We start from the raw sequence: 21364 nt of genomic DNA, 5'->3' as shown, positions 1-21364 counted from the left end.
ATTTAGTATACATCTAGCCCATTATTTATTTCAATCTTCTGGCCTTTAAAATCACATTTCATTCATAAAAACCATAGAAAATTCAAAAATAAAAAATGTTTTCCTTTTTTTTTTTCTTCTAACCATCCCTCCGCGCCTCCCCTGTATTTCTTTGGGGCCCCCCAGGGGAGGCCCGCCTCACAGTTTGGGAATGCCTGATCTACAGTATCTGTACTGTACGCCTTATCTGTAAGAACAATGTGTGTGTGTGTGTGTGTGTGTGTGTGTGTGTGTGTGTGTGTGTGTGTGTGTGTGTGTGTAGACAGGTGTACAGCAATGAGCAGAGATCAGGGAGTTGGATGCTTTGAGGGAGACCATGTAGGTCTTATCAGTATGGCCTCCACCCATTGAATAATGCAGGCTGTTAAGTAAGGCTGTCTCTACAGATACTCTTGACAGTCTGTCTCTGGCCAGCCTCCCAGAAGGCGTACAGTGTCTATGCGTGTTTGTGTGTGTGTGTGTGTGTGTGTGTGTGTGTGTGTGTGTGTGTGTGTGTGTGTGTGTGTGTGTGCGTGTGCGTGGTAGAAAAAGGCCTTGTGTCACATGGTCTACAGATCACTGCACGTGTGTGGGAGAGAGGAGCGGTAGTACTTCTCTCCACACCCACGGACAATTTTGCTGTTCTTGTATCACATGCAGGATTCTCCCAGCAATGTGCATGCTGTTTATGGGTTAACCTAATGTCTTTATGATGATCATAGTCCTAAAGCAGGAATCCTATATGCTTCATCACTCTTACTGTAGGGCCTACAGAGCAGGCAGACAGTACCATAATGAAGGGGGATATCAGGAAGCTGATTGGCCCAGCAGTTTCTGCATATGGTTGCCAGTTCATAAGATGCCGAACTTTCTATAGTGCCCAGTCATGCGATGCAGGTTAGGATTGGCCCTGTATTGATGCTTATGTTGGAGAGATATCTGTAAACATAATCTAATGGTTTTTTTGTTGTTTGTTTGTTTTTTACCTTTATTTAACCAGGCAGAATCAATTAAGAACAACTTCTTATTTACAATGATGGTCTGGCAAGGGGCCCCAACCGGAATAAAACACATAACAAATGCACAAAGTGTGGGGAATTGAGTTAGATAAAACGTAATTTGTAGGGTTCTGGTGTCTGGGGTCTATTGATTTCTGTGCCATTGTAAATCCTGGCACGATTCCTACACATGTTGCTGACTCCACATTAAGTGTAGTGACCTGAAACCCTGTCGTTGAGGGAATCTTTTTAACGTATAGGTCGAACTTGAAAACTTGGCACATCTAATGCTGGGGCAGGTGCGTAGAAGTGATACCTGATGAAGGTCATAGTACCGAAACGTCTATTGTGAATAAACCTTATTGCAAGTGGAGACAGTGTGCGAGATACTTTTCTTTATTAATGTAAAGGCCGGTCAGAACTCCATATGAACACAGTAGCGGAGTACTAAATGTGGCCAGCAGACGTTAATGCCTGTTGATGACGGGCCCAGTTGAACATTTAGCTACAGGTAGGTATGTATGCATTACTCAAACTGGTAAGATATTGAAATTGTATATTTCAGGGTTTATCTCCTCCAGAATCATGTCCTTCCACTTTCAAACTTGTTTTATCTGAATTAGTCAATTTCATATTTTAGAGACCCTTTATTCAAAGTAGCCACATAGTGCATTCTATCAATAAAATATAACACGCCAACCTTAAACCTCATTAAAGACCATGAAAAGTGCAACAATATTTCTAAGGGAGAAAAGCAAAAGATGCTTTTTTTATGGAAAATGTTGTTTTTTATTTATTTCATTACACATACACAAGTAAGCACACCATATTCTTCATTATAGAAATTGTGTAACCTTGTGCATAATAGTAGAACCATGCTAGCCCTCTTTAAGCAATGGCTGTTGGATACGTACTTTATACATGAATATAAACTAGATGACATTGATAAAGCATTGCATGTTTTTGTAACCATGCTTCTTTGTCTGGACATTTTTATACAGTCGCAAAGTTCCAGACCCATCATTACAGATTGCTTTAAAGAAATGTCTTATCTGGATCTTTGAACACCATAACTTTGAATAGCAGTTCTTCACTTTACATACAGCTTTAAACTACTTTTTGAGAGAAATATCTCAACAAAATTCTTTCAGAGGATGGGAAGTTCGTATGGCCAAAACCTTAATAAACTGTATTTTTCAGCATCATAAAAAAGTGTGGGAACACACACAATACCAAAGTGGAATGTGAGTTCTTACAGTTCTTTCAAGACTGTTCTTTTAAGAAAAACAATTTGCCCATTTTGGCTTCTGTGGTTGCATTGTTGCCCCTATGCTCCACACTAGCATAGGCCCATCTGAGTACATAATAGGCTAAATGCCACCTGGCATTCACTGTTCTCTTAACACATCCATGGGCATGTTCCACAAACCTCAGGTGGGTGAAGTTTCTCTACACCTTGAAGAGCTTGGGTCCGCCGAATGACTTTGATCCAAAGAAAGGGTTCTGACATGTTGCAGTAAGCAGTTGTCCTAGCATGGATGACTGGACAGAAATGTATTTCTCATATGACAGTAAGAACATAATAAAAGCTTCAACCTTTTGTTTTCGACCACAAGTCTCGACTATGCTGCCCCATCACGGATGTCTTTCTACTGTATGTGAGGCACCATAAGGCCTATTGATGTGGCACAGAAACACAACCTTCTCTGGTGTTGAGTCAACTAACACACTTCCCCAGTCATGTTTACAAGCCAGACCAGACGCCTGGGAGCTTTTCTCCACTTGAGGGAGTCACTCAGGCGTAGGATGATGATGCCTGAATGCAAATGTTCAACCTATGCTGAAAGCACATTTAGACACCAGCTTGGCAACATAATATGTATGGTTTATGTTAGCCCTGCATTTGAATACTCTTAAAGTGATCTGTGATACATAAAATATTATATTTACAGTGGTAACAGGACAGTAGACTATAATCCCAAATTATGATACACTTTATTGAGAAGGAGCCTTATATAGATATGATTTTTCAGCTACTTCTCATAGAATGCATAAGAACTTAATTAACCGTGTGCTCTGCCCCGTTAACAGTTAACTCTGCGTAAAGGGAAAACTGAGACGGAAAAGTGAAATACTACATTTTCGTGGTTCCTTCACATATCTATATTACGGTAGCAAAGTAACTAGGTTAAGTCTGCAGGGTTGGTGAAGTGAATGTACGTGTCCTCCATAGCGTATATGTAGTGATCAGCAATGATATTACTCGTTGAGTGTTCCTGGTCGGCTTGCAGGCTCTAGCCGTGTGAGGACGTCTCCCGGGGCTCTGCAGACTCTGCACTGTTCACATGCTCATTTTGTTGGCCATTTTGTAAACAGTGGACCAGCCTGGAAACTGCCAAAAACATGTGCTGTAAATACTTTGACACATATTCTCTTCACCAAACCTGCACATTTACCCCGGTTAATTCGCTACTATATACAGCATACTGTACATATAGATACAGTAACAGAACAACGGGAATCTTACATGTACAGTAGCACCTTTAATGGACTTGGCCAACATTTTGGGAAAAACACTTGTTTTGGGGAAATACACAAGGCTCCCTGGGGTTAGACAAGCAGTATGAAGCATTTTCAACTCTGTGCGTGCAATATGGAGTGGCGAGACCTGGACCGATTAGCCTAGCTTAGCGGCATTCACTGGTACCAGGTTAGGCCGATCAGGTACCAGGTTATCACTCAACGTGGCAAATACACACATTAAAAACTCTAAACAGAATAGTTTTGGAGTTGTATTGGGGGGTTATTTCGTGACATGTGGAAAGTAGGCTAATTGGCCTAACCTGGTACCAGTGAATGCCGCTAAGCTAGGCTAATCGGTCCAGGTCTCGCCACTCCATATTGCACGCACAGAATTGAAAATGCTTCATACTGCTTGTCTAACCCCAGGGAAGATTGAAAACAAGCGTATTTCCCAAAATGTTGGCCATGTCCTTTAAGAAGTGGGTGAATGAAAATGACTGAGGTGCCATTGAAGGATTTTGTGCTGGCAATCTGCAGACATGGCCACAGTTCAAAAACGTCATCCTGGGAAATGATGACCATTATCCGTTAGGGAGTCGACAGACGGCTATCGATTGGATGGAGGGAGCGAGAGAGTTGCCAGTATGGATGGCAATCTTAAGGACAGATGGTTTCAACCTTCAGCGCCAAACTTTTCTAAGAAATGTTCAGCACTCTGGGTTGGGCCTAATGCAGTAGAACAGCGTTGGGAGACCTCACCACTAAAGTTTGTCCTCGGGACCGACGTGCGTCTCTGTTAATTCATCAAATGGGCGTCTCCACCTCTTTTAGCCCTCTTTTGGTCTCACACTCACTCGCACCCTCACTTAGGCTTGCTCTCTCTCTCTCTCTCTCTCTTGCCATCTCTACTTGTGACACGAATCACTGCTTATTAGAGGAATGGGATTGGAGTTCTTCCACTCGTCATTAAAGGTGGAAGTGGAGAGAGGAAGAGGGAGAGGGGAAGTGATAAAAGCCTGCCGTTGCATTAGTCATCGTTCAGCCCACACCCCCCGCCATAACCTGCCCTGCCGGTTTCACTATCTGCATCTACTGTCTCCCTCCCACATCCAAGGTTAATCGCCTGCACAGAGGAAGGTCTGAACAAGGTCTGGTGGATATAGCAGGTGTGTGTGTGTGTGTGTGTGTGTGTGTGTTTGTTTGAAATTTCAACAGCGACAGAGCAGTTTTTGGTTCAATAGAACAGTGTGTGGTGAGGTCCAAAAAGCAATGTATGTATGTCTGTGATGAGGGTAGAATATGATCCAGAATCCACGTCCAAGCAACTGTACAAAGACTGTCCTGGATATGATAATGGCTGATTGTGTATAAGCTATCAATTGTCCACTCTCCATTGATGGGTTGGGAAATATTGGACAGAACAAAGTCTTTTTTCACCTTCCACTCTGATCAGCAGATCAGAGTTGTGAAATCAAATGTACAAGGCATCCAGAAAATACTCACTTTTTCTATGTATTATAGCCTTGTTCCAAAATGGATTACATTATTTTTTCCCCTCAAAAATGTACACAAAAATACCCGTCATAGCAAAGTGAAAAAAGATTTTTAGGATTTTTTGCAAATGTACACAAAACAACAACAGCTGAAATATCACATGTACATAAGTGTTCAGACCCTTTACTCAGTACTTTGTTGAGGCAGCTTTGGTAGCAATTACAGCCTCAAGTCCTCTTGAGTATGTCACTACACACGCTTGGCACACCTGTATTTGGGGTATATCTCCCATTCTTCCTGCAGATCCTCTCAAGTTCTGTCAGGTTAGATAAAGAGTGTTGCTGCACAGCTATTTTCAGGTCTTTTCAGAGATTCGGGTCTTTTCAAACGGTTCAGGTCTGGGCTGAGTTTCCCAGAGGCATCGTAGCGCTACGTTCATTGTAGCGCTATGATGAACGCCATAGCTTACGATGAACGTAGCGCTACGATGCCTCTGGGAAACTCAGCCCTGGGCTCTAGCTGGGCCACTCAAGGACATTCACAGACTTGTCATGAAGCCACTCCATTATCTTGGCTGTGTTCTTAGGGTCGCTGTCCTGTTGGAAGGTAAACCTTCGCCCCAGTCTGAGGTCCAGAGTGCTCTGGAGCAGGTTTGCTCTGTTCATCTTGCCCTCTATCCTGATTAGTCTCCTAGTTCCTCCCACTGAAAAACATTCCTACATCATGATGCTGCCACCTTCATGCTTCACCGTAGGGATGGTATTAGCCAGATGATGAGCAGTGCCTGGTTTCCTCCAGATGTGACGCTTGGCAATCAGGCCAAAGAGTTCAATCTTGGTTTCAGCAGACCAGAGAATCTTGTTTCTCATGGTCTTAGAGTCTTTTAGGTGTCCAAGCAGGCTGTCATGTGCCTTTTACTGAGAGGCTTCCGTCTGGCCACTCTACCATAAAGGCCTGATTGGTGGAATGCTGCAGAGATGATCGTCATTCTGGAAGCTTCTCCCATCTCCACAGAGGAATGCTGGAGCTCTGTCAGGATGACCTTCGGGTTCTTGGTCATCTCCCTGACCAAGGACCTTCTCCCCCGATTACTCAGTTTGGCCTCAGCTCTCAGCTCAGCTCTAGGAAGAGTCCTGGTAGTTCCAAACCTCTTCCATTTATGAATGATGGAGGCCACTGTGCTCTTCGGGACCTTCAATGCTGCAGAAATTGTTTTGTTTCCTTCCCCAGATCTGTGCCTTAATACGATCCTGTCTCGGAGGTCTACAGACAATTCCTTTGACTTTATGACTTGGTTTCTGCTCTGATATGCACTGTCAGCTGTGGGGCGGTGTGTGCCTTTCCAAATCATGTCCAATCAATTTAATTTACCACAGGTGGACTCTTATCAAGTTGTAGAAACATCTCAGGTACGATGAGTGGAAACAAGACGCACCTGAGCTCAATTTTGCGTAGTATATAAAGGGAATGAATACTTTAGTTTTTTAATACATTTGCAAACATCCATTTCACTTTGTCATTATGGGGTATTGTGTGTAAATTGATGAGAAAAAAAGAATACAATCCATTTTGGAATAAGGCTGTAACATTACAAAATGTGGAAAAAAGTGAAGGAGTGAGTACTTTCCAGATGCACTGTACAGTAACAATAACTTTTATAGTGCCCTTGAGTCAGAAATAAATAAAAAAAACTGACACTTTCACCTGTATACCGCTTCTGAACTCAATCTATTTAGAAAGTTACACACATTTAATGTGGAGCACTCCTCAAAATCCCCTAATAAGAATAATGTGAGAACATATGTACATATAGATCTGTCACGCTTAAGAGCTTTTCAAAAAGCATCATTCCATTCACTTATCTTCTAGAAACTCTCAATTTAGAGAGTTAGTCATCATATTGTTGTTTTTCATTAATAACTTATCCATGGTTTGCAAACAGATAACACAGTCATCATACCCCAAACGGGTGTAAATGAAAGCATAGAACAACGAAACAGTGACAAATTGGGCCTCAAATAAATAATATCAAATAAAATGGAAAATTCAGGTATTTTAAGGCAGTACTTATTTGAAGCCCTCAAACAGGCCTACATTATTCTTCAAGCTTCCCCATCTTTATCACAGTCCACCTTAAGGGGTTGGTGGGTGGGGAAGGTCGTTGTTGGCCCATAGCGGATCTGTACAACAGAGTCCTCAACACCTTCCAGCTCCATGTCTCTGTGGTTATGGTACTGTACTTACAGTAGGGAGGTCGGACACATGGACTGAGGAGGATGTCTTTAAAAGCCCTTCTGTCAAGCTGACACCAGTTGATGATTTCAGATGGGACGGTAACAAGGGGTTTGGGGTAAAAACATCGATAGGAATCCCATCACTTAGTAGAACAGTGACAGTAGAGTCACTGGAATTATCGCTCCCCCCGACCCGTTCACCTATTTCCAAGGTCAAAAAGCTGGAGCGTTGGAGTCTGAACTGAGCATGCTGGGATGTTGAGTTCCGGAGACCAGAGCACCGTGACATCAAATTGTAGTACAATAAATAGGAAGTACACGCATGCGGACACCCCCCATTTTTGGGCGAAAATTAGGCGGGACCAGGGCGGGACTTGCCGCCGCCGTTCAGTTTCAGTGTTGCTCACCCAAAAAGGCAGTAACCACACCCACAGTGTGACACTTCCTGGACGACTGCTCCGGTCTATGCGGTGCTCCGCCAGGCGGCCCGTCAAGTTTCTGAGCCACGCCCCCTCCCCAATTCCTTGCGTCTGCTGAGGGCTGTTATTGCTCACATATGAGGAGAGGCCTTGTTAGCCCTTCCACAGAAAACAGCTCTCCATAGACATGAGTCAGGCCCCTCGCAAAGATGAGTCCTACAGGAGCCGTCGGATGAAACGTGAAGTCTGTTGTAGGTGCTCAACAGTTTGAACAGCTCCTCAAATGATGAGGGTACCGTAAATTAATTGTGATGTTGGCTCTTACTGTATGCAGCAGATGGGCTCACAAATAAGTACAAAATCGGATTCTGGCGATTGGGAAATCGAATATTTACGATGCAGAGGAACATCTGTGAAAGTATGAATCATAGTTCTGTGATCGTACAGTATGTAGAGAGCAGATGAATCTGTCAGCGTCGCTACCGTAGCTGCTCCCTGCTGTTGAAGGGACCACGCTCCGATTCCCCAGATGAACAGAGGATGCTGCTCCACTGGCGTCTGTCTGGGAATCATCCTCTGATCCCCTTCTGGCGTCACGGCAGCCGGCTGGCGGAACGCCTCCTAAATTAGCCTCCTGTTGTCTGTCTGGACTCCCTGAGACGGGCCTGGGCTCTCGGAATGAAAACATTTCCTAGAGAGCGTCAAAAGAGTTTAGAGCTGGAGGGCGAGAGGTCTAGAAAACTATTACCTCAGCAGGGTGACACCTGCTCTCAAACTCTATAAATAAAAGAGAACGGAGAAAAGCTAGCGTGAAAGAGTGAAAATACAGGGTTTTTTTAAGTATAAAATGAAAAAAGGAGATACAGCTAGATAGCTGAGCAAAACATACACACTGTACATCAAATGATGAATGGGGGGGGGGGGTAAGAGGATCCAGCCAAGGTCAAGGCGGTGGAGAGGCGAATAAGTATGTGGAGTCCATATCGACAAACAGCTGAGCTCAGCACACCCGCACCGCCATCCGGGCGCTTCTGTTCTCGGCGAACGCACTGAGAGAAAGAGAGGAGGGGGGGTCTTTGGCCGTGGTTGTCCGCAGCCCCGCCCTGCTGTTCGATCACCAGCCGAGCCCATTCGGTCTCCCCCTCCCCCGAAGCCCGGTGGCAGTGGTTAGGCTGGCGGAAGGTGCAGTGGGGGGAGGCAACGGGGGCGGAGCCTCCGCCACACCCCTTCTCCTCCTCCAGGGGGGTGGTGGTGGCGGGCACAAGCGAGGGGTGGCGACGCCGAGACTCACTGCCTCGTCACGACAGACAGATGGGCATCGGGACGGGCATCCAGCTTCGCTTCGTTCGAGGAGACGCTCGAGTCCTTTTTTCGGAGAAAAGTTCGGAGGCCTGGCCGTCACACCTCGATGATGTTGACAGACGGCGTCCTGTTGTTGTTGTTGTTGTTCTTGGGGTTCTGCGCAGAGAGAGAGAGAGAGAGAGAGAGAGAGAGAGAGTAGTAGAGAGGGAAATGGCGGGGATGAGAAAGGCAGAGAGCAGCTTGTAACTGGAATAAGGTGTCATGCTGTTATGAGCATGGAGCGCCTGAATGGAACAGAGGGAAGGTCTTTGGTCTGGTAGGGAGGGAAAAAAGGAGGGTGATTGTGTGTGTGTGTGTGTGTGTGTGTGTGTGTGTGTGTGTGTGTGTGTGTGCGTGTGCGTGCGCGTGTGTGTCTGTCTTGCTCCTCTGTGTCAGAGAGAGAGAGCGTGAGAAAGAAAGAGTGTCGATTGTAGCTCTTAAAACATCGGCTTCATTGGAGATGACCACAGGGCTAGCCTCTGATTGTAGTGATTGTCAAGGAGGAGATGGTCATGGGGCCATGCCTGAACATGGAATGTACCGTATATATATATCTGGTCATTGATAAACCTACACTTTTTACACCATGATCAGTGAGAGAAGGACACTGAAACTAGCATTAAGTAAAGTTGACATCTACTCAGGTAGATGAATGGAGGTGGTTTCGATAAAAAGCCGCCAGGACGATTCACCTGCCCAGCGTCTGTGGGAGACCCAGGGGGAGGAGGGTGTGGTGGTGGTGGTGGTGGGGGGGTTGGTTATACCTTACTACGCAACAGCCCCCCCGTCGGGTGCTCCGGGGTACTGCACTCTGAAGAGGTCTTGGCTTTGTCCTTGTTAGTGTTGGGCTCGTTGTCTTTGATGATGTCGTACTGACGACAGAAGAGGGCGATCACGCCTGGGGGGGGGGGGGGGGGGGGGGGGGGAGAGAGACAGAACGAGAGAGAGGAAGAGAGAAAGAGCGTCAAACCCACAGTACGGCGACGACATGCGTGAGAGTCGATAATAGCTTAACTCACTTATCAAAATACTTTGCCATTTGTGACCACAGTTGAATCAACTGGCCCCACTGTTGGGTGCAGACCAAAGCCTGTCTAAACCCAGTAGCAGTTAACTGTGATCGAGTATGTTTACACTGGTGATGATATACATACAGGTAGTATTGTGACCTCGGTGCGGTCGACCACCTCACCTGCCCACATGATCAGCACCACCACGATGATGATGGCCTCTCCTGCTCTCAGCTGGCCCACTTCCTCCATGGCCACCTCGTCTGGAGGGACAAGAGCAGCGCTGTCAGTCATGGCGGTCAAAATTTTTTTGAGAATGCCGTGCGGACTTGCTTAAATCTCAGTTTACAGTAGCTCGGCCGCAACGACTCTCTCTCCCCTGCCCCGGTTTTCCAAACCCGGTCTAGCCTCCAAAAAGTCTTACTGGTGTTCATGTCACACATCTATCACTTGGAGTCTCTGGTTTCACAGAGTAAAGACGGGGCTGAATTTATTCCCAGTGTTTCAGCCCTCACCGCTGTTACTACAGGGGGCTTGGTATTCAGGCCGGGTTCCTGTCAGCTGGCTAGAGGCGTTGGTTTCTTCACTCCTTGGTTTCTTCGGACCCCGCTGATGCCACCTGTAGCGCTGACCTGATCTCTCTCTCTATCGATCCTCCCTCAGGGGCGGCTGTGGTTCAGTGGTAGAGCGTGTTGGGATCGTAGGGTCAGTGGTTCAAATCCCGCCTCCACATGTCGAAGGCAAGACACTGAACCCCAAATTGCTCCCAATTTGCATTGCAGCTGCTGCTATTGGTGTGTGAATGGGTGAATGACAGGCCATTGTTAAAGCACTATAATTGCAGTCCATTTACCCTTAAGTTATCACTGCCTCAGAAAGGCCGCCATGCAGACTGCTAAATCGTCTCCTTATTCGAAACTGCGGTGCTTTGTGGGAGCAGAGCAGAAGAGCAAACGTCCCAATTAGGCCTAACGGCGTGAGAGCCCGCTGGCGTTAGAGAACCGAGCTGAGCAAAGAGGGAGCAGGAGGAGGAGGAGGAGGAGGAGGAGGAGGAGGAACGTGAAAACAACATCTAAGACCCGGGGCTCAGCCAATGGGAAAGCGAGGGAGAGGAGGAGATGAAGAAGAGAGTTACTAGAGTTATAGCATCGATTCAGCTGGGCCGAGATACTGTAGAACTCAGTAATAATCATTATTACTCGGGGCACGGAAAGGGGAAAAGTGTGAGTGAGAGAGAGAGAGAGAGAGATAGCGAGAATGTTTTATGTGTGTGTGTCCGCTGTGTGTACGTATAGTACTGTATGTGTGTGTCTTTGTCCCCTTGTGAACTGGTTTGGAGCCCCCCCCCCCCCCCTACACACACACACACACACACACACACACACACACAAAGCAAGCTTGAAGAACTTTCCTTTGTACCTGTGTTTCAGGCTGTTGCCTCCTTCTAAAGTCCAGGACAGAGTAAGCGAACGTTGCTGCTGTGTGCCTGGATCAAACAGGGAGGCAGGGAGGGACTGAACTTCTGAAGGCCACCTCGACACGCTCCAGCAGGCCTTCGCAATGAACGATCTAGCCAATCGATTAGCCTCTGTCCTGATGTTAACAGAAGAACGGCGTCATGCCAAAGGGCTCCTGATATTGTTGCCAGCTGGCCTCCCTAGGGCTAATTGGTGTTGAACTTGAATGTCACTGACTATATCAGTGACTTGCGGTGACCAATCCATGGCGAGGTTTGGACCCCTGCGGAGATGGGGCTTTTGTAAGAGGCGTAAAAGAAATGAGCTGCCTTTTTTTCAGGGATAGATAAAGTTCATATCTATCTAAAACACCTTTTCTCAGTTCTCGCTGGTACAGCTAGAGAAACTCTCTCGTGGTCTTGGGAGACCAAAGTTTTCTACTTCCCCTCATGAATGTGTTTGGTTCAGACTAGAATGTGTTTGGCTCAGAGCCTGTTGAGAAGCAGTGGCTGCTGGGTGATGTATAACATTGTCCCCGTAGGGACGGCCCGTGGTCTCAGGTACTGCTGCGTGCAGCTTCCTCTGCAAATCGAAATACGGACATAAATACATACATACATACATACATACATACATACATACATACATACATACATACATGCATACATACATACAGACAGACAGACAGACAGACAGACAGACAGACAGACAGACAGACAGACATGTACAAGACAGACATGTACGCGAAATATTCAAGTTAACCAGGCTTACAGTAATATGGAAATCATTCCATAAATTCATATCGATGTTTGTTTACAACATCTGGCCATATCGGGCTGTTATGACAGTTTGTAGCTACTATTAGCCAAATGGTTACAAGGAACGCATTAGGTAAGGCAAGGCAAGTTTATTTGTATAGCACATTTCAGCAACAAGGCAATTCAAAGTGCTTTACATGAGACATTAAAACATCAAGACAAAGTGTACTAATGTACTTGGCCTTGGCAGACTCTGTTAATCTAAAAAGATTATGTTGATGTTGAACAGGCTATCTGTAGTTATCTATCTTAACTTGTATCTGCCTTGTTTTATGTAAATCAGTTTCCTCCCTAAAGTTGGCTACTAGTGCAGTGGCCCACTAATCATACGCAGCGATTCCAAGCTAAGAAAGAAAGAATGGCAAGCTTCACAACGTAAACTAGCTACAGTATATAGCACCATAGCAGTCAGTCACAAGCAGTCAGTCACAGTGGAGAATAATTGTGTTTTGAACTGTTGACAGGATCTCTCATTCTGCCAATCACTGCTTTCTTTAAAGGAGTAGTAAAGGGAAAATACATGTTTAGCCCTGTTTGAAGGTTACTTATGATCATATACAATGGTTCAGATCAAAACGTTGACAGAACTAGCACTTTTGAGAAAGTCTGATAATTGCTCTACCACTGTTTAGGTCATACAATGGATGTGGGTGGGCACCGTGAAAAATCATTCAAAAACATGTTAAACTCTCGATTTCAGCTCCCAGTGCAGCTTTATGCTACTGTACCTAAAGACAGTGGGCTGACCCAGCTGCACTAGCAAACATACCATCCAACGCATCTAGACTGTGTGTATGTGTGTGTGTGTGTGTGTGTGTGTGTGTGTGTGTGTGTGTGTGTGTGTGTGTGTGTGTGTGTGTGTGTGTGTGAGAGAGGGCACAGTGTTTTAAGAGAACACTGTGGAGTTCTCCAGGGGACTCAGACCGCTGTTGAGACTGCATAGATATCATGCAGAAATAGTCAGTGCTTTCGCAGTTTTCTTAAACAACACCCACGGCTTATGATACTGCACTGTCAATACCATTTCCTCTTAGTGTTGCTGCCTCACTCACAACTGTGAGTGTGTGTGTGAGTATGTGTCTGTGTGTGTGTGCTTCTGTGAGATTCTGTGTGTGTGTGTGTGTGTGTCTGTCTGTGTGTGTGTGTGTGTGTGTGTGTGTCTCTGTGTGTGTGCTTCTGTGAGTGTCTGTGTGTGTGTGTGTGTGTGTGTGTCTGTCAGTGTTAGTGCTGTGAGCCAGAGCGTGGGAGTAGGAGCTGCTGCTCTTTGTCACCCTGGCATGTGAAGAGAGGAAGTGGAAGAGAGAGATAGGGGTGGAGAGAGATAGAGGTAGAGAGAGATAGAGGTAGAGAGAGATAGAGGTGGAGAGAGATCGAGGTAGAGAGAGATAGGGGTGGAGAGAGATAGAGGTAGAGAGAGATAGAGGTAGAGAGAGATAGAGGTGGAGAGAGATCGAGGTAGAGAGAGATAGAGGTGGAAAGAGATCGAGGTAGAGAGAGATAGAGATAGAGAGAGATAGAGGTGGAGAGAGATCGAAGTAGAGAGAGATAGAGGTGGAGAGAGATCGAGGTAGAGAGAGATAGAGGTGGAAAGAGATCGAGGTAGAGAGAGATAGAGGTGGAGAGAGATAGAGGTAGAGAGAGATAGAGGTAGAGAGAGATAGAGGTGGAGAGAGATCGAGGTAGAGAGAGATAGAGGTAGAGAGAGATAGTGGTGGAGAGAGATAGAGGTAGAGAGAGATCGAGGTAGAGAGAGATAGAGGTAGAGAGAGATAGAGGTGGAGAGAGATAGAGGTAGAGAGAGATAGAGGTGGAGAGAGATAGAGGTAGAGAGAGATAGAGGTAGAGAGAGATCGAGGTAGAGAGAGATAGAGGTGGAGAGAGATAGAGGTAGAGAGAGATAGAGGTGGAGAGAGATCGAGGTAGAGAGAGATCGAGGTAGAGAGAGATAGAGGTAGAGAGAGATAGAGAGAGATCGAGGTAGAGAGAGAGATAGAGGTGGAGAGAGATCGAGGTAGAGAGAGATAGAGGTAGAGAGAGATAGAGGTAGAGAGAGATAGAGGTGGAGAGAGATCGAGGTAGAGAGAGATAGAGGTAGAGAGAGATAGAGGTAGAGAGAGATAGAGGTGGAGAGAGATCGAGGTAGAGAGAGATAGAGGTGGAAAGAGATCGAGGTAGAGAGAGATAGAGGTGGAGAGAGATAGAGGTAGAGAGAGATAGAGGTAGAGAGAGATAGAGGTGGAGAGAGATCGAGGTAGAGAGAGATAGAGGTAGAGAGAGATAGAGGTGGAGAGAGATAGAGGTAGAGAGAGATCGAGGTAGAGAGAGATAGAGGTAGAGAGAGATAGAGGTGGAGAGAGATAGAGGTAGAGAGAGATAGAGGTGGAGAGAGATAGAGGTAGAGAGAGATAGAGGTAGAGAGAGATCGAGGTAGAGAGAGATAGAGGTGGAGAGAGATAGAGGTAGAGAGAGATAGAGGTGGAGAGAGATCGAGGTAGAGAGAGATCGAGGTAGAGAGAGATAGAGGTAGAGAGAGATAGAGGTGGAGAGAGATCGAGGTAGAGAGAGAGATAGAGGTGGAGAGAGATCGAGGTAGAGAGAGATAGAGGTAGAGAGAGATAGAGGTAGAGAGAGATAGAGGTAGAGAGAGATAGAGGTGGAGAGAGATAGAGGTAGAGAGAGATAGAGGTGGAGAGAGATAGAGGTAGAGAGAGATAGAGGTAGAGAGAGATCGAGGTAGAGAGAGATAGAGGTGGAGAGAGATAGAGGTAGAGAGAGATAGAGGTGGAGAGAGATCGAGGTAGAGAGAGATCGAGGTAGAGAGAGATAGAGGTAGAGAGAGATAGAGGTGGAGAGAGATCGAGGTAGAGAGAGAGATAGAGGTGGAGAGAGATCGAGGTAGAGAGAGATAGAGGTAGAGAGAGATAGAGGTAGAGAGAGATAGAGGTGGAGAGAGATCGAGGTAGAGAGAGATAGAGGTAGAGAGAGATAGAGGTAGAGAGAGATAGAGGTGGAGAGAGATCGAGGTAGAGAGAGATAGAGGTAGAGAGAGATAGAGGTAGAGAGAGATCGAGGTAGAGAGAGATAGAGGTAGAGAGAGATAGAGATAGATAGAGATAGAGAGAGATAGAGGTGGAGAGAGATCGAAGTAGAGAGAGATCGAGGTAGAGAGAGATAGAGGTAGAGAGAGATTGAGGTAGAGAGAGATCGAGGTGGAGAGAGATAGAGGTGGAGAGAGATAGAGGTGGAGAGAGATCGAGGTAGAGAGAGATAGAGGTAGAGAGAGATAGAGGTGGAGAGAGATCGAAGTAGAGAGAGATAGAGGTGGAGAGAGATCGAGGTAGAGAGAGATAGAGGTGGAAAGAGATCGAGGTAGAGAGAGATAGAGGTGGAGAGAGATCGAGGTAGAGAGAGATAGAGGTAGAGAGAGGTAGAGGTAGAGAGAGATAGAGGTGGAGAGAGATCGAGGTAGAGAGAGATAGAGGTAGAGAGAGATAGAGGTGGAGAGAGATAGAGGTAGAGAGAGATCGAGGTAGAGAGAGATAGAGGTAGAGAGAGATAGAGGTAGAGAGAGATAGTGGTGGAGAGAGATCGAAGTAGAGAGAGATCGAGGTAGAGAGAGATCGAGGTAGAGAGAGATCGAGGTAGAGAGAGATAGAGGTGGAGAGAGATAGAGGTAGAGAGAGATAGAGGTAGAGAGAGATAGAGGTGGAAAGAGATCGAGGTAGAGAGAGATAGAGGTGGAGAGAGATAGAGGTAGAGAGAGATAGAGGTAGAGAGAGATAGAGGTGGAGAGAGATAGAGGTAGAGAGAGATAGAGGTGGAGAGAGATCGAGGTAGAGAGAGAAGGATGTGAGGGCCGTGGCGTCAGGGTGACCTGCGCTGAGTCATTACTAGCCACCGCAGCCATCTATCAGTTCTGTACACAGAGAAACAAACCATTTTATCTCATCTCTCTCTCTCTCCCTCTCTCTCTCTCCCTCCCTCCCTAGTTTTCACTTCGACTCTTATCCACACACAGGAGATGAGAGAGGGAGATATACGGTGCCTACTGTATAAGGCCTAGACCCCCTTCTCTCTGGGTATTGGTGGTGAGGTTCCCCTTGCTGGTGTGCAGAGGCGGACTGGCCATCGGGACGATCGGGACTAATCCCGATTGGCCAGTACCGAAGTGGGACGGACTATTGGTCAGAGTTTTAAAAAACGAATAATAATTAGGCAAAATGCTGTCTGTCAGTACTGGGATGAGGCCCACTGTTGGCCATGGGCCGGTCCTCATGTAGTGCTGTTGGCTGGTAGATGTTCAGAGTGAACTATTATAATAGGTTAGCTTTGTTGTCAATGTTTTTGAAAGTATTGTAAGCAGTGGCCCCTTCCAATTTGACAGATCCTCGTTTTTCGTGAAATCTGACTGGCTCAGTCGTTCAGGCCCTGTCCTGATACCCACCCTTGCACCAAAGTGTGCACCCCTGCACTTCCTGTGCATGTAGCCGCCAAGGGTGTCCCGTTTCTCATTTCGCATTCGCAAGGGTGCACTCTACACCCCCAAAGCGCCCTTTATGCGCAAGGACACTTTGGCACTGCTGGGAGCTGGGATCCAGCCGGGGACACTCTGAACCCCAGCCGGCCGCTGGGTGTCCCAATTTGTCTTGTAGCAGCCTCGTAAAGTGCAGACTTTCACACTCTGTGTGTGCCCACACTCACGCTGTGCCCTTGCGCACCTCCAGAAATACGTTGCCCAAGTGCACACCTCAGTGAAGGGCTTAGGGTGGGTATTGGGACAGGGCCCTAGTCGATTATTTCCTGGAAGTTGAAAAATGAAACATTTTGTCGTTCATTAATTCAATGCAAACTAGATCAACAAATGGAGATGCACTATATTGATGGGGATGGTATTGTCTTATTAAACTTGTCTGTTTTAGCTGTGTCAAAGCGGTGGAAAAAGGTCTAATTAATGAAGATAACATTAGCTGCCTAAACTCCATCCACAAACAAGGGCTCTTTCCTAAAGTTGAAAACCTTATTATATGCCACCTATAGCCTACATGTCTCTTCACCTGAGAGAAGATTTTCCACTGATGCCCTAATCATGGAACCCTTCAGTGCCAAATGAGAAAGACGAGTTTAGAAGTTATGCAGGCAGCAGGGAAGACAATGTTCTTTCAGCTGCCGCCATCAGCATTGTCTGAAGATTGGGCTTCATGCTGTCGCTGGGGAGCCAGCATGTATTTGAGATTGGGTTTTGGCTGTATGTGTAAATCTTTAGTCATTAATCTATATTGTGCTAATCTACAGCCCAGTGGCCTTGTGGTTAGAGTGTCCGCCCTGAGATTGGGAGGTTGGGGGTTTGATCCCCTGCTGAGTCATACCAAAGACTATAAAAAATGGTACCCAATCATAAAAAATGGCACTCAGCATTAGGGGTTGGAGTCCCTGCTATTGTACAGTAGCGTCATGTCCAGGGGGTGTACTTGTACATCAAGCTGCCTCACGCTAAGGAATCAGGAGATACAGTAGGCTTCTGCCCTATGGGCCACCAGGCCTCTATGACGATCAGAGTGGGCCGAGATCGGGAAGTCGCTCGGAGGTAACTCAGCCCACTAAGACCGTCAAAGAGAGCCACAGGGGGACAGCTGTCCATTATAAGAGCAAAAAATGACATGTTTTGACAGCTTAAATACATGCTCTCTAGCGTGTTGGACCAATGCTATGACAGCTGTCAGTCAGCTGGTGGGTTGCGTCATTACGGGGTGTGACTGATTAGCCTCTGCCGATTAGCCCGTCATTGACGTCCGTGCCTCGCCTGAAGTTACGTCGGAGACTTCATTTCTGCCATTATGCAGCACGTTGTTTATTGGCACCATGGTGACAGCTTTTAGGCCTACAGCTGTCACACCTTCTATTCAGCAATTCCGATACGCTCCGGCAGCTACAGTATGCAAATTGGTGTATATCATTTCATGTGGTTCAACCTGGCATGGCTGATTCGCCCCCCGCGCGTGTGTGCGCACGCATAAGTGCATGTGGGCCGGTGCATCTGAGCGTCCTGGGCTGAATTTGTGTCCCAGTTCCCCCCCAGTGTGTGTGTGTGTGTGTGTGTGTGTTGCTTGTCAGCCTAACAGTCGGTCTATTCAAATGGGCCCCCAAGCAAGTGTCTTCACTACAAATAAGCAGCTTACCGAGAACCAAGACTTTATCAAACAACAGCGCCTGCAGTCTCACATCACTTCCACTGCTCCTTCCTCAGAGAGAGAGAGAGAGAGAGAGAGAGGGGAGGGAGGGAGAGAGAGAGAGAGGGGGGGGGGGGGGAGAGAGGGAGAAAGAGAGAGAGAGAGAGAGAGAGAGAGGGGAGGGCGAGAGAGAGGGAGAAAGAGAGAGAGAGAGAGAGAGAGAGGGGGGAGGGAGGGAGAGAGGGAGAAAGAGAGAGAGAGAGGGGAGGGCGGGAGAGAGGGAGAAAGAGAGAGAGAGGAGAGGGATGGAGAGAGGGAGAGATAGAGGGAGGGGGTGAGTGAGAGAGAGGGAGAGAGAGAGAGAGGGAGGGAGAGAGAAAGGGAGGGGGTGGAGGAGGAGTGTGCGAGCCAGAAACACGATCGATTAGCCTCTTTCTGCCCACCTGCATATCTCATCACCTGGCTGACAAATATGCCCCCTCAGCGTTCTGCTGTCAGCTGCGCCAGCAGGGGGGGCGGGGGGGGCGTGGCCGGGGCCTGGCAAGGTGACGGGGTCGGGGTCCGTCAATACACCCCCACCTCCTGCCCCAAGCTATTTTATTCATGAATTGTGGTAAAATGGACCAAGGTTTAAACACATTCTGTTGTGAAACTTAATTTCACGCTTTGTGTACCCCATTGATTTTCATTGGCCTGAGACGTCATCAGTCACCAGCTGTCACCAGCAGGGCGGCGGGGTGCAGACAAGCAGGGGCCTCATTTATCAAAGAGCGTGTAAATTCAGGTGTAAAAGAGGGCGTACGACGAAAACGCGGAAAATGCACAATGTAGCGTACGACGAGAATATTTACACGCTTTTCGGATCTATCAAAAATGTCGTATGCCCTTTTCTGCACGGGAAATCCGAGACCGGCGGGGAAGAGAGCGTACGCGCACGCGCCCCGTGTTCCGCCCCCTCCACGCCCTAATCCAACCATATATGGTCAAAAGCATGAGTGGCCAAACGTGGTTTCCCGGAAGGAACCGGCTTAAAAAGGTAGCGTGGAGCACCCAGGCGGGACAATGAAACATGGAACGAAGAGCAAAGAAGAGGAACTTTTCGGAGACGGAGGTGCATGTGCTAGTTGGTGAGGTCCACGTGAGGAAGGCAATCCTTTTCGGAAGGTATAAATCGCCTACGTTTGTCTGTTTGCTCCTACAGCTTAGTAGCCTACTTTAGCTACGTGTTGTGCATCTAGGATTGGGCATACACGGACATACTGTAACATGTGGCTGCGAGTGAAGCAAACATTCTGTGGTAGGCTATGATTAAATTAGGACCAAAAACAGGGAACAATAACGCAGATGACCACTTCATAATGTTAGAACACATTAAACATTTTCCCCTCTGGGAAATTAAGACTCATCTAAATCACCCGGTAAATCACAGCATTTATTTGACTGCCAACAGAAAAACATATCAAATGAATATGGCTGCACAATGAAATGTTTAATGCATAATCAAGTTCACAGACAAACTCAAAGAAAATGATTGAAATTGTTTCTCCAGACTCTGACGTGGGGTGGGACTCAGAGGAGGGGGAGTCTGCAGTGATCCTGGACCTGACGGTCGTGCCCCCGCGAGTTGTAGCCTCTACATCCAGCGCGCCGGCCTCCACCTTCTTATCAGCTTTGAATATATATCTTGGCAAACATAACACGGGATGATGTACAAGGAGGGGACAGATACCTAGTGAAAGTACTATTGGTTGCTAGTAAAAAGACAATAACGAGGGCTTGGTATAAGGTGGAACGCCCAACCAAGGAGCAGTGGCTGGGTGTTGTGGAGGAGATGTATGTTAGGGAGAGGTTCACGCATGCATTGAGGATGCATGAAGGAAAGTTTGAAGGGAGATGGGAAAAATGGATGGATTATAGAAGGAAGTGTGATGATACCACTAATATTAAAATTGTCATATTTGAGTAAGAAAAAAAAGCTGCATGGATGGAAGTACCCATAAGCTGTTATTGTAAGTTTTTATGTTTTATTGTATTGTCGTTGTATGGATGGAAAATGCTAATAAAGATTAAAGTAAATAAGACAAAGAATATGTATCTTGGCTATGCACACACCAATAAGCCAGCCGTCACGCGCAGCGCCTGCCTCCAGTCTAGCCCTACCCTGCTGTGCGCCAGGATGAATGAGTCATGCGTGGAGCCAGGCCACCGTGCCACTACACTTGTGATGAGCATGTCACATATGATTTGGGTATTTATAGTGTGCACATTTTAGCGATTCACATAGACGTATTCATTCACTGATGGTGCCCTTATGTGGGTGCAGTCGCCATCGCCGTCACCTCTTTGGAGTTCTATCTCGGGCCAGTAGGCCGAGTAGCGCCGGATTCATTTAGGCTCGCATTACGCACAGGAGGACTGTCATTTATATGCTTACCAAAGAGCAAACAGGTCCACATGATCACATATTAATGACAATCTAATTGGTCAATTATTGCCGTTTGATGGAGTGCCTGCATTAGGTGTGTGACATATAGCGCGGAAAGGTTTGGGACAGCGCATAGGTTCCGTTTGGGGAACAAATCCATATCGGACCATGAATGAGCCGGTTAGAGGACACGTCTAATCTAGCATTGCGATATATATTGGTGCTGAATTGGGCTATTAGCCTACATGATTGTGCGTTCATGAACTGTCGCTCTTATTCTCTCCGTCAAACATAGTAATTCACCGACGCACCACCTGCGTCGCCAGTTCCCCCTGTGTTCAAGAAGGGCGTAGAACACCGTGTAAATCGGTACGCCAACTGGAGAGGTGTCCTACAAAAGCGCGGAGAAAGGCGACTAAATTTTCGCCCTTACGGCTTGATAAATCGCAATGTGGGGGGG

At 46.8% G+C, this 21364-nt stretch overlaps 1 protein-coding gene across 1 annotated transcript in view; it reads right to left on the bottom strand.

Moving 5' to 3' along the window:
- Positions 1–9785: 9785 nt before the first annotated feature.
- fndc5a (fibronectin type III domain containing 5a) overlaps positions 9786–21364 on the bottom strand; it is a gene marked incomplete at both ends in the record, with an annotated part of 12142 nt that continues 563 nt past the window's right edge. Inside the window, 2 exons of the mRNA XM_084437940.1 lie at positions 9786–9925; positions 10220–10300. Of these exons, the coding sequence (XP_084294066.1) occupies positions 9786–9925; positions 10220–10300 (221 nt within the window). The remainder of the gene's footprint in view (positions 9926–10219; positions 10301–21364) is intronic.

Source organism: Borostomias antarcticus (assembly GCF_949987555.1).
Source record: "Borostomias antarcticus genome assembly, chromosome: 5".
NCBI classification, from domain to species: Eukaryota; Metazoa; Chordata; class Actinopteri; order Stomiiformes; family Stomiidae; genus Borostomias; species Borostomias antarcticus.
The sequence above is the reverse complement of the archived record's forward strand: the minus strand, read 5'-3'. Positions and strand labels throughout refer to the sequence as shown.